At 40.1% G+C, this 18,398-nt stretch overlaps 1 protein-coding gene across 1 annotated transcript; it reads right to left on the reverse strand.

Annotated features, from left to right (window-relative positions):
* Positions 1–895: 895 nt before the first annotated feature.
* Positions 896–17,711, reverse strand: LOC135343072 (mucin-like protein). The gene is made up of 28 exons (XM_064540027.1): positions 17,561–17,711; positions 15,519–16,361; positions 15,167–15,287; positions 14,298–14,515; positions 12,984–13,325; positions 11,977–12,285; positions 11,569–11,898; positions 11,287–11,429; positions 10,784–11,119; positions 10,078–10,601; positions 9,787–9,983; positions 9,359–9,567; positions 9,076–9,307; positions 6,690–6,803; positions 6,354–6,599; positions 5,781–6,052; positions 5,569–5,668; positions 5,260–5,415; positions 4,961–5,080; positions 4,607–4,729; positions 4,408–4,533; positions 4,151–4,270; positions 3,439–3,582; positions 3,189–3,283; positions 2,883–2,992; positions 2,586–2,727; positions 2,356–2,519; positions 896–1,347 (listed from the first exon to the last, which is right to left on the reverse strand). The coding sequence occupies exons 1-28, from the start codon at positions 17,649–17,651 to the stop codon at positions 1,179–1,181; spliced, it is 6,096 nt and encodes a 2,031-aa protein (XP_064396097.1). The 5' UTR covers positions 17,652–17,711; the 3' UTR covers positions 896–1,178.
* Positions 17,712–18,398: the final 687 nt, after the last annotated feature.

The raw sequence follows: 18,398 nt of genomic DNA on the forward strand, positions 1-18,398 counted from the left end.
TAGACTCTCTGGAACCGCTATTGTGTGTACATGCATTTAGATCCCACTTGAGTGTAGTTAGCAAGGAACTATATAATTTTATAGTACCCGATAACTAATTGTCTATAGATTGCAAATTATACTATAATTATAGAGCACTAGGATACACCCTGAGGGTTTGTGGGACATTTGAACACATACATTAGATACCGTATTACTAGAATATTTTGCGGGTGAAAAACCTTTGCGAATGAGCCAAATCAGCAATCAATTTTAAAATTTAACCCTTTGCGATCTACGTTCTGGCAAGGATCGTGTGTATTTACTACATATAGTAATAATTTAGGTTTTGCGGATTTTATTGTTGCGAATTGATCAACCCTCGCAAAATTCGCAAATGTTTGATGCTCGCAAAACATTCTAGTAAATAATACAGTATCTTAACTGATTTAGATCCCACTTTTCATCGGCTATCTATATACGTATACAAGAGCTAATAGCAATTTTACATAATTTGCATCCCCCAAGCAATCTATGGTATATATAATACTGTAAACTAAGCAGATACATACTCTAGTGTGTGGGATATAATTATTGTGTGGGAAACGAAGTTATATTGTTCATAATTAAATCTATATTATTTTGTGATTGTTTTACTACTTTTAATTACATCCCCTTCTCAGGCGCAGGAACATAACATTCGACTGGAAAACTATGGCTTCGGAGAACTGGCAAATCACGGCCCTCGCTAGCTTGAACTGAGGTTATAATAATCTATACATGGCCATAATTATAATTATAGTAGCATCTGTGTTCTGGTTTTTCAGTTTATGCAGTTTTGTTTTGTTATCTCATAATGCTTATCTACTTCGTGCATTGATCTATTACGTATAATGTATACAGTGTTTTCCATTGAGCCGTCTATTATACTATTATTGAGAACGAGGGATAAAAATCATCAATAAAAAAAGTTATGTTTTATGCATGCATGAGAAGTTCTATTCAAGAGAGACTAATTAATTCAAGCTAAAAATTAATTTTAGTGGCTGCTAATAAATAATTTTTACACATGTAATGACTTAATTATCGTGAAACAACAAATTAATGGGTTGTGCATGTATATTAGAGGCCAGGTGCACAGAATCACTTCCATTATTTTACGTGCTGCATCTACAATTAAACAGTATTCTAATGTCTGCCTAGTTGAGATCCACTTTCGTCTCATCAGCTGACTCTAGCTCGGCTATCTCTTCCAGTCCATCGTGGGGTACAGGCTTTAGGTCAAAGCCAGTACCGGAGTTCAAGAACTCTAGACCACTGCCCCTGGGCCTACTCTTGGGTTTTCTTGATCGACCCTTAACACAACAGCTGCACAGGGAGGAATGATTATGAAGAAAGTACACACTAAATATAATATAGAGTCATTGTTGAAAGTAGCTTTGATGGTCGATTATTTGAATTGGGATGGTCGAATTACAAATCTAGGATGTTTTGACAGAGGGGAGGCTGAGACATCCGCGAAATAATCTATTTATGCAATAATTATTATCCTTATTTACTAGCTCTTTGAAAGGCTAATCAAAATAATGATGTGTTAAAGTATCGATTACTGACTATTAAACGGAGGGGGGGGGGGTGTCTTTCAACAGCCATAACTTCAGTACAGTTGATCCGATGTCAACATTTTTAGGATTTTCTGAAACTTTGAAAAAGACCTTTCAAACGATGTGTTTCAATCCAAAATTTCTTTGGGTGCCCTAATTTGTCATTTTTTGGCCTCGGACCGTGGCTATAATTATATAATCTATGCATGGTATCGCCAAATTGGCAAATACCTTTATTTCTCCAATATCAACTTTGATGGTACCATTTGAAAGGTCTTTTTCTAAGCTTTCAGAAAAACATAACATTTTTGATTTTCGATCCACAGAATTCAAGTTATGGCAGCTGAAATATTCCCAAAATCATTAAATAAACGGAGGGGGGGGTGTCTTTCAACAGCCATAACTTCAGAAATAGTTTTGTGTTCCCGTGAGTGGGTTCAATTCACCAGCAATAATTTTGCGTTCCCTTAAGTGGGTTCAATTCCAAATTGTCATATACTTTTATCTCTCGAATATCAACCTTGATGGTACCATTCTTTCTAAGCTTTCAAAAAAACCTAAATTTTTTTATTTTTGATCCACAAAATTCTAGTTATGGCAGCTGAAAGATTCCCAAAATCATTAATTGATTAGATTTGCACTTAAAATCAAGATAGGTGGTGTGTATCTAATCATGCAGTTATTATGCATAATTATACAGTGACTAACTCACTAAAACTAAGAATGCCATAATTATAGCTAATTATGGGTACAGTTAATAGAGTAATCTCACCATGTTATGGTAATAAGCAGAACCAGGATCAGTCCCAGACCACCCCCCACTCCGATACCAATGATCTGTTCGAGCGTCAGAATTGTGGGAGAGGTTGGTTCAGTGCCAATTGTCTGCACATCAGTCACTTCAAAACCAAGAGCTGTGTACTCATCACAATGAGCCTGGAGGAGGAGGTGATATAATTATTTGATAAATATTCAACACGTAGCAATTAAGAATATACTCACTATTACAGCCGTTTCCAAGGCACTGCCGCTGAGGAAGCCACCATCCAAACGGGCGTACATGCTAAAGCGTATACTAGACTTTTCAGATCCAGTACTAGCAATCTCAGCAATATAAAGGTTGTCAGCTGTGAGTGTGTTTATCCTGAGTGGGTGTGTGTGAGGGTGTGTGTGGGGGGGGGGCAATGAAGTAGTTAAGATAATGTATAAAGGCAAAAATGTATTTAAATATTTATGGTTTAATCTCTCATGAAACGTTATCCTCTGTACATGCATAGTTGTACGTATCAATCTATTCACCTCATTGTTCTTGCCTCAGGGTACGACACTAGACACTCATTGTCCTCACAGTAGACATTGATAGCATCAGCTGTGGCTTCTCTAAAGCGCCTCTGTACCTCAAGAGTGAACTGCAAGGAAAGAACAAAGTATCAAAAAACACGCGCGAAGAGTGAGAATGCGTCCCGTTATTTGGCATGCAATTATAAAAATGCAAAGTGCAATGTATAGTGTCATTCGCTTTTGAAACCCAATATAATTATATGGAATATAATTATACGGTTATACTTCTAGACAACATTAATTTTGGAGTTATATATAGTTTACCGTGTAAAGGTTGAATCCGTTGATCTCCACAATGATGACATTACCTGTCGCTTCCTCGGGTACAGTCACTGGTGGTGCAGTGGTGAGCAAGCCCTCTGTGTAGGTGTAGGTGTGTGTGTGTGGGGGGGGTGTGTGGGAGTGTGTAAGTGTGTGTTCTACGCATACACACAACAGAACTCTTATACTGAAAATCTCAATGGACCAATTTATACAAAAATTGCTCAGACACACACTCTGCTAATGCACTCACCAGCTTGACACACTCCATCCACTAGTAGTGTACCAGCCGGACACTCACAGCTGTAGCTACCCACACTATTCACACAGAACATGGAGGGTTCACAAAGGTCAGCAGCAAATATGTCCAGAGCTGCTACCAAACACTCGTTGATATCTGTGATTATATAGTGAGGCCAAGATTACATACCATAATAATTATAGTGTCTGGTTTTAACATTGAAAGAAAGCAACTGAGTGTACTTTCACACATAAACACAGCTAAATTAGCGATCACATAATTATAATACATACTGTGTCTATATACAATTGGAGCAATTAAACTAAATTGTACATGCGTATTAGTAATTATAGTGCTGACGCATGCATGGGCATACCAACATGCAGTGGCTCTATATTATTGCTAACACATGAACATGCAGGTCCAAACACATGCTTCTAATTATGGATGCATGGGGGCTTATATAGATGCATGGCCGGCCCCATTAACCTGTATTGACAATAGAAAGGCTTTATGTACTAACGATTTGTAATAACTCATTGGAACAGCTTCTCTCCTGACAAGAACACCATTCAAGACATGCAGTTGCAGTAATTGCTAAGCACACTACAGCACACTACAGCCCATACATGCAGTTGCAGTAAATGCTAAGCACATGCACTACAGCCCATACATGCATGCAAACGGCAATTTGTGTAGTGCCTGCATAGCTACTCCCTCTCACCAGTACAACTCCCCCCAGGCAGTAGCTGGTATCCCTCTTGACAGGAACACCTGTATCCTCTCAGTCCCTCCAAGTCAGTACAGATATGCTCACATGGAGACTCCTCACACTCATTGATATCTGCATGTGAGAGTGGGGAAAGTCTTATGTATGTACGTGTTAGTCACACAGTGGACCACCTCCAAAACTGGTCTACAATATGGACTCCACTAAACACATGAATGTCTCAGAATCTTCGCATGCTCTAGATAACGTACTTGAGCAATCCATCTCATTGGATACCAGCTCGTAACCAGGGAAACAGCCGCATGTTTCCACTCCCAATAATCTCACACATGATTGGGCACAGCTGTTACTAGCATCGCACATCGCTATCGGATCAACTGCAGAATAAAATATACAAATGAGAATAAAATAAAATTATATAGAGGATTAATTATAGCACTGTTTTCGTACCATTGCAGGTTCTGTTGTTGGTGCTGATGGTGTAACCTTCGTCACAGCTGCAAACAAATCCTCCCATCGTGTTGGTACAGTCGTGATGACAACCACCATTGAGCAAAGAGCACTCGTCAATGTCTGAAAGAAATAATATAAATGGAAACACCATCAATTTACCATCAATGTCTGAATTTGGTGTCTTTCATACCAATCACAATTAGGGCCCAAAAGCAATCGCTAATTTAAACAAATCATTAATTTTGATAGGCCTTTCAAAGAGCTACAAAACACATTCTTTACATTTGTAATTGGACAATCCCAACTCAAGGTTATCGACCATCAAGTTACTGAAATGGATCATCCACTTACCTCTACATTGTGTATCATCGTAAAGCTCGTAACCAGGGTAACAGGCACACTCAAAGCTTCCTGGTTGGTTGACGCATAGTTGAGCACAACCATGCATGGTACTGTTACACTCGTTGATATCTGAGGAGACCGATAGCTTGCATTAATTGTCGAAGCCATAAGTCAATAGCTCCATATAGCATATAATTATAGGGGAGAGAAATAGCTATTATATACTGAAGGTTTGTTTGTTTGTCCTTGATATTTAATTATTTAATTGTTAAAGTAATGAGCATATAATTATTATTACTATAGCTTACCGGCGCACTTTGACCCATCTCCACGATATCCCTCAGGGCATGGACCACACACTGCCCCCACTCCTGGAGCAGGGATGTCCACACAATCCACACCCATGAAACAGTCAAAGTTGGCACAGCCGTCAACGTCAGCCTCACAGAAGTCACCTTCCCAACCTGAAACAGTGTATCACATTTATACTTCATGCATACTACTATAAATATTATTTACAATTTAACCTAGTACCCATAATTATGTGAATGTATTGAGACCACTCAGTATACTATAAAGAGGGCATGCATGCACATCTATACCGAAAAACTACATACCTTGAGGGCATACACAATTGGAGACGACAGTACTGGTGCTCTGGTCCACCACTCCCTCCAGTGTGCAGTTGCCATTATTCTCACAAGCACAAATCACAATCTATGATGAGAAATGCAAAAAAACTCTGAAAGACCTTTCGAAATAATGTATGCCTCTCTATACAAAGGGTAAAGCTTCTATAGCCTGAAACCAAAAACTGAGTTCATCAAACCTGCACTTCCAGAGTTGACCCAGCATCCAGATCATCAGTGGCCAAAAACACAAGAGAAATATCAGCAATTTCATCAAGTTCCAACCTGAAGGTGTACTCTATGGTATAGTCGCCCTTAGGGGTAGGTAGTAGAGTGGCCCCAGCTGGCAGTCCATCCACCAATATCACGTTGATACTGCCTTTGTCATCAGTCACATTGAACACCAGTACAGCCTCTTCCCCCAGTGTAACATAGAGGCTGTCAAGACCATAGATGAGAGGAGGGAAGTTAGCTGTATAGGTAAAGTTGACAGTTAATAAAAAAAATTGTTTGGGTCCAAAAAATCGGAGAGAGGTCTTTCGAAGAGCTACAAAAATATTATAGATTTGTAAACTGACAATTCCAACTAAGAAATATTGAAGATCAAAGAGGGTTCCCAATTAGCACGTAAGTTGTTTGGGCACGAAGGAATCACTAGCACATCCATTTAATAGACATTTGAAATTAAAAGCTACGCAAAAATTAATTCGATAGCTACCGCGTGCATAATTATGGAAATTCAATGGAAATAAAACGATATACAAATAACGTACATGTAAGCTTCTCATCTTCATCGATTGTAGAAATCATGTTCATTGTTTCGAGGCCGATGTCAGTATCCCCTGTTTCCATAGAGTCAAAAATGCACTCTACATTAGCCCCGCACACCAGCAGAATATCAGCTGAAGCAGCAGCTACCACTTCATCCAGGTAGGGTGGATCGTGATCAAGCACAGCATAGTCTGCAGCAGTCATGCCCTCAGGGTAAGTAAAGAGAGACTCTGAAGTATTCAGTTGCCCTGTGAATTAACACAAACAATGCACATTTAGATATTTTAGCATACTGAGGCATGCAGTAGTACTATACTCATGCAGAGTCAATAGCTCACATGACAGTCCAACTTGATGTAGTAGCCGGAAGGAGAACTCAGAGAGAGGTACCATTGTTCCATCTCTGTATACGACATCATCAGTTTGATCACCATTGTAGTTTCCAACCATTCCTGCACAAAACATCAACTCTCAATGTCACATGACCTACCGTCAGTATTGTTGCAAAAGTAATACCAAATACGATTTATAAATACACCATGCAAAATTGCTCACTAGTAAACTGCAATAAAATGACCCACCACCACTACTAATATTTGGCCAATGTTAATCAATGTCTTGTTTCTGGTTACCTCCCTCCTCAAATTTCACTGCCTCATCAAAAAACTCATTATTATGACATCACTCCATTATTTTCATTAACCACACCTACTTGTGGGTGTGTCACATGATAAATAGCATAGATGCAGCATAGGATTTTCCTTTTTCATATTTGTGGTTTTATTGTATATCCAGTGTGGTTATTTTAATTAACAGGAAATGGGGTTTTACAGGAAGTGATGTCACAATAATGAATAATGATAACCTCCCTCCCTCACTAGTGGTAAGGTGATTTCCAAACCAGAAACAAGACATTGACAAACACTGGCCTTATAACTAGTGTTCAAGCTGGCGCTGTGCTAATGCCTCTCACCATGGTTTTGCTTTCGCTGAAAAGTATTAGAGTGTTATATTAGTTTCTATAATGAATTTTATATTAAAGTTAGCTTATCTATATAAAGTCACTGAGAAGAAAAGACTTATTTACATGCATCTATTGTTGTATTATGTGGCTTACTAGGACCTCAAGAAAGAAGAAAATTGATTCTTCCAGGATCTGTAGTTCAGTGTATATAATATCTAAGAACAAAAGACCTGTGTACATGCATATTGTTATCTAATTAGTATATTATTATATGGTAGTGTTTTGTGGCTTACCAGGCCTTCAAGACAAAGATGATTCTGCCAGGAGGATCTGGATCTGGATCTTGGATATTATTTCTTAGCCTCGTTCCCAGGCCTTACTTTTTCTTGCTGTTGTCACTGTTCATCCATAAATCACAAGAAAGTCATAGTGAGGCAGCAAAGAAAGAAATGGGCGTACAGTTAAGAAAAAGTAAGGCCTGGTTTGGGAAATCGCGTGATCCACAAGGATTTTTATGAACGTGGGCGATATGTAGCCCACAATCGTGACGTAAGGTATTCTCCCACGCATTCAGAGTTAATAAAACTGTACTGAGACAACCACCCAAGCTGTGCTGCAAGTCAGATCAGAGAACCAGCGTGGCCAGCTCTGGTGGCAGTAGCTACCTGCTATATGATAATGATGACTAAGCTATTCTTGATCTATACTAGCATGTAGAAAGACACAAGAAAAGGTAATAGTCTGATAGAATCTGAACACAATCTAGACTAGTAGATCATCTAGGCTAGCTAACCCTAAAGTATATAGCTAGCTAGCTATAGTGCTTGCAAACTTCCAGTTCCAAGTCCATGTCCAGCTTGCTGCAGGCAAAGTTTTATTAGTCATAGATATCTGCGTGGGCAGTCCAACATCTCTAGCTCAGCATGCCCACGCTCATTTTCACCCTTCTACCACCCTTCTACCCTCACGCGACTTCCCGATACAGGCTCTCCTTTTTCCTAACTCTACGTCTATTTCTTTCTTTATTCCTCCAATTAATACCGTATTTTATCTCATTGAACGATTAAGACAGTATTTTATCTTATTGAACGATCGTGATAAAGAACAGAAAAAGGAGAGCCTGTGTAGAGGCTAATTATTTCTCACACATGGGGGATTAAGCGCGCATGCGCATTACATCCACAGGAATAATTAAAGGGTGTGTCCAAAGAGATCAATTTCACAAATGGCTACTGCTAGCTAGCTGTTTTAACAGATATTTTCTGAGTATTGTAGCTAACAAAAAGCTAGCGCTTTAGTGCAAGGCTAACTCATATGTTGAATAGAAAGTTTGTGCGGACAGATGACGCTATGAAAGATTCTGAAGAGACTGCAACAGCCTTCAATGTGAGTCAAACTAGCCATAACTCGAGAAAGAAGCTTTAGTTTGCTAATCCACGAATCAAAATCCAAGAGAACGTGGCTAGAAGCCTATAGAAGCTGTTAGTTTTCGTCGCATTGCAACCGTTGAGCAGTTAGAGCTGGAACAGACACACACACATACACACACACACGGTCAGCTTTACCGTATCCCTCGTGCGTCTACACCTCGAGGCATAATTACACTGTATTATAATTATTATATTTTGCACAAAGGGCTAATTAAAACATTATCGATCTCTCACCTAGTATATGTATATACCCTCATTCATGTACAATAATGTCTGACAACAAGCTATGGAAGCTAGTTATATTATCGTAATAAATTATTGTTTGCATACCTCTAGTTAGACCTCTGTATTTGTCAGGGATGATGACTGTGAAGGTCAGCATGCTTGTTAGATTCACCATTAATCCCATTCCATTCGGGAACGTGGCCAGGATGGAATTGGAACTGCTTCGAGACACAGTGTAGAAATCAGTGGATATAGAAGCGTTGAGGCTGACCAGCTGGTCCGTCACATCTTCTCCACTGATTAGAATCTCTAGCTGTCTAGATGCATTCAAGTGAATCTGTTGGACAGATGGTTAAAAATGATGATGGTATAATTCTATATCACGTACTTCAACGGGAGTGTCCCTGCTCATAGCGAAAGCGAAACCACCTAGCTCAGTAGCTTTAGTAGTAGAATCTGGGAGTGGTTGCATACGAGCTTGGATCCAGAAAGTGGTGTCATCAGTCACCAACTCCAGTAGAATATACTCCCCCCAACCATTGAATGTGAACTTAGCTCCATCAAGGTTGGTGAGATGAGGATCACCTGTACAGAAGGCTGTGTGTGTGTGTATCATCGCATGTGTGAGTGTGAGTGAGTGTGTGTGTGTGTGTGTGTGTGTGTGTGTGTGTGTGTGTGTGTGTGTGTGTGTGTGCGTGTGTGTGCGCGCGTGTGTGTGTGTGTGTGTGTGTGTGTGTGTGTGTGTGTGTGTGTGTGCATGCACAGAACAGTTTATATCTGCAAGAATAGTAAAGATAACTGACGCACAACACTCACTTCTTCTTGGTGGTTGATAAGTGGTACAAGTAACTGGAGGTCTTCTAGTCCTGTACAGTGTGTCTGCTTCTCCCCCTATGCTGCATACATCTCGCAGCTTGTAATCAGTTTCAAGGAACTGGTTTGGGAAGAAGCTAGGACTGTAGGACACCACTCCACTGATACCACGCACATTGTTGAGAGATCCACTCCTTCGTCTGTGATGAACATAGCACCATAAACAAAACAATTAAATGTGGAGTTAACAACGTCAAGTTTTACTAACTTATAGAAATTAATTTTAATTCTTACCTATAGCAGCAAAGAATGGTGTCAGTCTGACTGAAGCTTGGAGTAAAACAAAACTGGTTATTATACACTGGGTCCAAAGTCAACTCATACATATCAATGGATCTAAAAGCAAAGTCTCTGAAAGCCTGTGCCAAGTTGCAAGGGCATCCATCTCTTAGTGTGGTTCCATTGATGATGTCAAAATACACGGTATCGTTGTTGATAGTGCTGGTACATTCTGCACGTGCCAGTTGCGTGGTGTTCATAGATCGGCCGATATAGTACACCTCGTTATGGTAACGTCCCCCTCTAGCGAGACTGGAACATGCAATTGTTTGGCTCATGGGTAAGTTGGAGATTCGGTGATCATGGAAGGAAGACAATTTGTCGCTATCACTACCAAAATACGAGCCTGGATTGATGTTGTAGCCGATTGTTGAATATTCACCATTCTGCGACTCCCCCCATTGTAGATCATCACAGATATACGTGTAGACAGTGAAGCTTATCACACCATCAGTTATGATAATGGCTTCAAAAGAGTTCTGAAGAAAAAATTAACTCCATTATAAGCAATAGAAGCAACTCTGTAACTGTTAATGCAGTTTAAATGATGGTATAATTATATCTTAATGTTACAGACTGTCTACAATTGCACGTATACGCACACACACACACACACACACAGCCAGCACACACACACCCCACCCACACACACAGCACTCACTCGTCCTCTCTCTGTTGCAGTATGGGGGTATGGAGGAACATAGTTCCAGGAGGCTACTAGCATCCAGGTGGACTCAAACTTGCCAACAATGTCAGAATCAATCTGGCTTGAAATGAAAGAGCTCACGGGACTCATAAAACCTTCAGGATCCCCGGCAGCACCACCGTATACTCTGTACTTTACACTAGAGGCGGGGTTTCGGCCATCGTGGTCATTCCAAAATGGAGCGAGCAAGTTTGATTGGCTGATCCTGACATCGGATGTAGGGAATCGTTCTTGTGCTGTACCGAGAAAGAGAGGTGGAGTTCCAACAGTCAGCATGCCATTCGTGCAGACCTGCAGGAAAGAAGAAAGTCTTTCATTATAAAACCCAACTGCAGAGTGTGTTTAGTAAGGAACTATAATTATATATTTGATTGCTTGAATGTTGCTAGCTCTAGTTAGCCAATGAATTAAGAGTGCATGGTATCTAGATAGCTAGAGCATTTACGTCTTTAACTCACATGAACGTATTGTTGTGTTTCTGCTCCAAATGGAATACCAGTGCTCGAATAAATCCTCTGTGAACAACCATCGTCTCTATTCAACAATGGCACACCATCTTCTGGGAAGAAGGGAGGAATGAAGTCCACACCTGCCACCAAAGCTGAGGAGAGAAATACGTTTAAACTCACGACTAGGATCAAGTGCTGCACACCAGCAGCATACTATAGTGGTGCATGGTGGCTATTAAGATTGATGCTACTACCAACTAAAAACACTTACAGGGTAAGTTACACACTCACCTTGAGTGACAACATTGATCCTTATTATTTCATCGCCATAGATACACGAAACACTTCCACTGAAATCACCAAAAATATTCAGAGTGATCCTATTCTCGAGTGTAGTGACTATAAACTCTTCACCACTAACATCTGAACTGAACTCTATCTTTTCTATGGACTCCAGAAGATTGAGTCTCCACAACATTGTTGCAGGGATGGTCTCAAGATCCGTTCTTGTTGGATTGATATACCGCAGACATTCAAATGAGGTAGTTGTATTAATCGTGTCACCATTCATAACAAGCTTGCGACTACTGTCAGGCTCGATGCTGTACAGAGTCAGCGTATCTGCAACAAGTATAATCAAAGTAGTGCATAATAAAACGATAGGCCCTAAAAATACACGTCTCTATAATTATATTATACCTGATACTGCTCTAAAGGTTGAGCTGGAGGTTGACACAGTGGAATTATAATCATCTGGGTCTCTGGCTTCACAGATAAACTCCATCCCATCTAGCAACTCAATGTGGTCTTTGTCCAGTTCAAAGTCCAATCTCACAGAGCTATTGGTGTTATCTTCGTAGGTAGTCGTAATGCCCAGTGAAGTGAAGTTTCCCGGGAAGACTACGGGAATGTTTGTATTATCCGAGGTACAAGTGAGAGAGGCGGTTGTATCGGGAGGGTCAGAGTTCAACACAGTCAGGACCGGTGGGTAGAGAGTGAGCTCAGGTTCTGTGGATGAGGGGCAAGCAAAACAACGGAGTATTAAACACACAAACAAAATAACTATGTTCATTTAACTTATAATGTATACGTGTATGAAAGATGCTGTTACGCACCATGTGTGCTTATGGCATCATGGAGTTGCATACTCTTCCTAATGAACTCTTGCTAATACACACAATGGCGTAATCACAGGGAAACTTAGGAAATGATTGATGCTATAAAAAGGATGCCAAAAGTCCAAAGTCTAAAATTAATGGCTGCTGCATCAGTGCAGCACAGCCTTGCAGCTACCAATAGCTAGTGTTTTAGTGCAGAGCTAACGAGTAGCAACACTCCACAAGTTTTGCTATAATGAAAAGGCTCCGATGGCATTATATACAAGTGAGCAAAACTAGGCATCTCGAGAAGGGAGCATTATCTTGCAAATCTGCTAATTTCAATCCAGACTAGAAGTCTATATAAGAAGCTCTTACTTGCACTTCATTGATCCTTGAGCAGCTGTAGCAGTCTACACACACACACACAAACACACACACAAACACATTGTATACCTTGCTTGCTCATGTGTAAACCGAGGCATATAATTATGCTTGCAAGTAAATACACTTAGGAAACATTATACTTATATTTAATAACAGCTAAACACTTATGATACTGATTTACTACTGTAACAGCTATTACAGTATGTAATTAATCATACTTACCATTGACATCGATAGTGAAGCTTGGGCGTAGATTATAATAATTATTGTATGAGAGAAAGTACTCTCCCTCATAATTGAACTGGGTCCTGTTGATGTGCAGCTCAGCATGGTATGGGAATGGAGTGTTTAGTTCAACACGGAACGCAAAAGGAGGCGGGTATCCATAATAATAATAAGCCTCCCCATACGGGTAATAATCATCATCGCTGGGTATCACAACTTGGAATCCAAAACCATAGTTTACAACACCAAAAAGGTCACTATGTGCAAAGCGGACTACAATATCTTCGCCTATATCACCAGTAGCAGAGGCTCCTTCGTAGAAAAATATATAAAAAGGATCTGAATGGGAAGAAAGCAAAACAACACAGAGTGCTAGAACAGACGCTGCCTAACAAATCAGTGTGTATGCTGCATGTGAAGAATGCAGTACATGGGGCAGATATCTAGGGGCGTGGCTGCAACCCCCACCAAACACTCAGCTCCACCCTCAGTTGTATCTATGCTACAATGCAGGAGTAAGACTGAGGGTGGACTGAGGTGTTTGCAACTCCATGAGTACAGAGGTGTAGCTAAGCAGAGCACTGGGGTTTTAGCTACAAGAATGAATACAAAATCTCACACAAAACTGTTTTGCTCATTACCCAAAGTGCGCCTGGGCGGCCACAGGCATAGTAGACAGTTGGTTTGTTTGTCTGTCTGTAATTTATGAGCCTGCTCACCTGGATGCCATAGCTCTGCGTTTACAGCATAGCGTTTACAGCATAGATATATAGCCTTCACACAACTAGTATTGACAATGGAAGATTTCGATGTTAAAGCTTTGTTGTCGTATAAAAGCAAGCAAAAGCTAAGAAGCTTGAAGGCTAGCACTACACATGACAAAAAATGATGACTTTTAGATCTACATGCATATTTGCAGCTGAAGTGATCCTTTACCACATAAAAGTAGAATTATAGGTTGTTGCTTCTTTAGGACTCTCCAAGTGACATGCATTCTGGTTTCTGGCGGCCTGAAGTTCTCTAATTGCATGAGGGAGGGCGGCTTTTCTCATTATGTCATTATTAATTATTTGCTAGGATTGTAGAGTTGTGCGCGTGCGCACAAGGGCCATGCCCCTTCCACACTGTATGTATGTATGATATACTCTGGTTTCTGGTCCACCACGCACCCACATCAGATTTTATTCTTGGATTTCTATCTCACATGCGCAAAATGATCCCATGTGGTACAAATAATGAGTTCATAAGGTAAACTTAAATTCGCCCGGTACATAACATACAACGCTCCATGTATACTATAGATCTACTTACTGGAATGTAGAATGTGAGGGATGAGGTAAGTGTCTCCCTCTGTCCTGCATGTGTAGTAACCTTCCAAACCAGACTGGTATAGCCCCCTGGGTGCATTCAAGGTAGTGGAGCTAGGCCAATCATTTTGGATGTAGTTAGCAGGAATATACACTGCACCATTGTTAATATCCAGCATGGGGTTCACATGTTGGCTAGTGTCCCCACTTGTACACGTCACACTGCAGAGGGTGGGGGGGGGGTCGTGTTAGTACACCGGAGAGGTTGTGTAAATATACATGCATGTGATGCAAGCAATAATTATGCCTCGGTGCGCATGCGCAAGCGAGGTATACGGTATATAGTGTGTTTGTGTGTGTGTCTGTGTAGACTGCTACAGCTGCTCAAGGATGAATCAAGTGCAAGTAAAAGTTTCTATAGGCTTCTAGTCTTGTTTTCTTGGATTTTAATTCGTGGATTTGCAAAATAATGCTTCGTTCTCGAGTTATGCCTAGTTTTGCTTACTTGGAATGCCATTGCAGCCTTTTCAGAAGAGCACGTAGCCAAACTTGTTTACCGAGTGTTACTACTCTACTTAGTAGTTAGCTCTGCACTAGAACGCTAGCTATTGGTAGCTGCAAGAGTGAGAACAGAGCTGCAAGGCTCTGCTGATGGCAGCCATTAATTTTAGACTTGAACTTTTGGCATCGATCATTTTTAACAACAATCATGGTCGATCATTACCCACTCTTTGAGTTTGCATGCAGCAAAATGCAAAAATAAGCTATTAGTAGCTTTATGTTATGTAGCTTTGGCATCTCTCCACCGAGGCATCAGCACCTGCGGTGCTTTCATTCATTCAAGTTACGTAAAACTTGTTTATTATGTCTCACCTGATAACCCTCTCACCAATGTAGGATCGAACTATGTATGGCTGCCCCAGACTGAGTGTCAGGTCCAGAGTCAACCCACCGACGTACTCCAGCTGAATGGACATAGTCACAGGCTCATAATCTGGAGGGAAAACATTCAGTAATCGTGGTAGTAGTAAACTAAACCCATGCATAGTTATCGTGAACTATAATAATAGTTAGACACTGTTTAGGAAGTTTCTACGTGATTTAGAAGCCCAAAGGGCTGGTTGTAGTATCCAAAATGTATAGGGAGGGTTCTACTAGCTCTGGGCATTTAGATCATAGCAAGAAATCTATCACTATAATGTATCCGTTATAATTATATACTCACTGGGTTCTCGACTCCCGAAATCAGAAACTGAATATGAACCAGAGTAAGAGCTCTCTTCTCCGTAATATGAGGCAGCAAATCCTTCTTCTAAGATAAGGTTACAGTCTCGAATGAAGTTTCTACCACCAGCAGTGCATATTCCTTTGCTTGCAAGAAGACCTTGATCACTTGAGGTCAGTCTAATAGCCACATATTGTGTTAAGCCAGGTGACTCATTCAGTATTTCACCTCCCGTAATGTTAACAGTGTTGTTTCCATACTGATCATAGCCAACACGAGAAAGTGATAGCTTGCTGGCATTCACAGTAGCAACATCAATTAAAATATTGAAATGAATTAAAATAATCTCCTCATTGAACCAATAATCAAGTGAGTAACTAATACCTATATATACAGAGCCCCCGCCAAGGTTCAATGTTGCGTCACATTGAAAGGTGTAATTTGGCTCAATTCGAACATAGAAGGGAGCTTCAAGTGTACTTGAAGTGTACATTTCCAACCCTATATTAGTAGAGGTTGCATCAGTAGAAGTTGTATTGATAAACTCGACGGACACCATTCGGAAATAATCTCTAGGATCCATTGTGATATCAACGCGGTTTTCATCGTAGGAAATGCAACTACCCGGACAATTAGCCTGGAATGTTTCACTCGTAATTGTATTTTTGAAAATAAGTTGGTTCAAAAAGCACGGTGCATTGATATCATACGGACGATAAAACGGATTGTAGAGATAATCGGTGTTTAAAAATGGATTACGCTCTGTCACGTTGCTGAAGTATAAGCTCATAGAGACTGAATTGTAGCTAAAGTAGAATAGCAGTCTGTCAAGTGTAACAGATCCTAAAGGAGAGAGTACACAATAATTATTATTGAGGGGAGTGCATGATTATTATATACAGTGCATGGGCACCTCCCATAACGAACCCTCCCACCATCACAACCTCTCTATAAAAGACACTAGCTATGGCACGGATTGATACATAAAAGCAACCTTCCACGAGCAAACCTTTTTGATTAGGAACAGCGGACAAGCTTCGTGCTTCAAACTGTCCAATATAATAGAGTACTGTTATTGCTAATCATATAACTATACCGGCATACTTCAGTAGTGTAATATCTATTTCAGCAAGTTCCCTAGCTTCTTGAAGTAGAATTAAGATACAGACCATACATGAGATATACTATATCTATATTTGTCCCACCAGAGGACAACCTCCGAAAAGAGGACAAAATCTCTGCTCTCAAAATTAATCGTCGTTGATTCGGAGGTTCCACGGTAAGACACATGCACACATATAGACCGTAGTACATTGGTAGCTATACTAACAGCCTTTGAAATTGACATCGAATCGAAGCTAGTTTTGGTTGCGTTGAGTAACAATCTTTACTTGAAGTGGCCATGCAGATGCCCGAGATCACTATAGCAGTTTCGATCGACTTTATAAAATTGATATTGCAAGACTGAGGATGATATTCATAACCAAATAAAGAATGTGTTGCTTGAGTATATTTACGAGCACATGCAAGGTGTTGGGTGACAGTCAAGAATGAATTCACTCTAGCTACCCCCTGCAAGGTAGGAAACAAGCATGTAACTAGAACCAACTATGGACTGTTACGAGCAGTTACTTAGTTACCCGGCAGTACCGAACATTGAGAGCCTGCATGGTTCGCAGAATGTATATAAAGTAGCTTTAATTATACATATAGCATTACCCCTAACAAGATGCATGCATGCATGCAGCTTTACTGTACTGCATGGACAGACATCTTATAGACCTATATACTAGTACAGACTGCATGCATGCAATAGCTTACCCAAACACAAGCACTGTATAGAGTTTAACGTTTGTCAGACCATTCCAGTAGATCTACATGCTTATAAATATTGAGTAGCCAACTATCTGTATATAGACTAGACTATGTATAGGGTTTATGAGGGATGGGGTGTCTTTTTCCACCGAAAGGAGAGTATATAGACAATCAGAAATTAAGGCTGCTTTGCACTTCATCTATATAATTATAGCCAATCCACTTACCATTGCCTGATCTTTGGTCAGTCTGCCCGAAGCATGGGCTAGGAGAGAGCCCAACTACCAACAGAGCCAGGGCTATAATAAGACTCTTCATTGCAAGAGAAAGGGTCCCCGAGTTAACTGTAGGTATAAATAATCTCTACACATTATATAACAGCGATAGTAAAGGGGAGGGCTAGCTGCGCATGCGCAATGAAAGTCATACCACCTTAAATTTTTGCAGCGACAAATGAATTTGCCCTCAATCCATTAACTGTTAGTGTTTAAATAATCTGATGTTAAGTTAGTCAAGAGAGAGACAAAAACAAAACTAATTAAAAGTTTAGTGGCTGCATATTTATGTTACATTGGTTGGAATTAATACTAATTACCGTGAAACATTATTATTGCCTATAATTATAGTAGCCAGGTGCACAGAATCAATTTCACTTATTTACGTTACTAAGTATATAGATCAAAAACAGTGATAATTGTATTATAATGTCTGCCTAGTTGAGATCCACTTTCTTCTCATCAGCTGACTCTAGCACAGCTTGTTCTTCCAGTTCATCGTGGGGTACAGGATTAAGGTCAAAACCAGTGCTAGAGTTCACGAACTCTAGACCACCGCCCCTGGCTTTACTCTTGGGTAGTCTTGATCGATGCTTGACACAACAGCTGCACAAGGAAAAATAAAGATGAAAAGCACACACTACAGAGTCATCATTGAATTAAAATCTCCGAAAAGTAGCTTTTTCGTTAGTTATCTTTGATGATTGATAACTTGAATTGGGATTGTCCAATTACAAATTTAAAGAATGTATGTTGTAGCTCTCTAATATCTTAATGTTTAAAGTAGCAA

This window comes from Halichondria panicea, chromosome 1, assembly GCF_963675165.1.
Source record: "Halichondria panicea chromosome 1, odHalPani1.1, whole genome shotgun sequence".
NCBI classification, from domain to species: domain Eukaryota; kingdom Metazoa; phylum Porifera; class Demospongiae; order Suberitida; family Halichondriidae; genus Halichondria; species Halichondria panicea.

Coding starts and splice junctions, on each gene's coding strand:
- LOC135343072 (XM_064540027.1), bottom strand. CDS start 17,651: ATGAAGAGTCTTATTATAGCCCTGGCTCTGTTGGTAGTTGGGCTCTCT. Junction 14,516..15,166: donor ATTGGTGAGAGGGTTATCAG/GTGAGACATAAT, acceptor CACCCTCTGCAG/TGTGACGTGTACAAGTGGGG. Junction 12,286..12,983: donor CTTCACTATCGATGTCAATG/GTAAGTATGATT, acceptor CCTCATCCACAG/AACCTGAGCTCACTCTCTAC.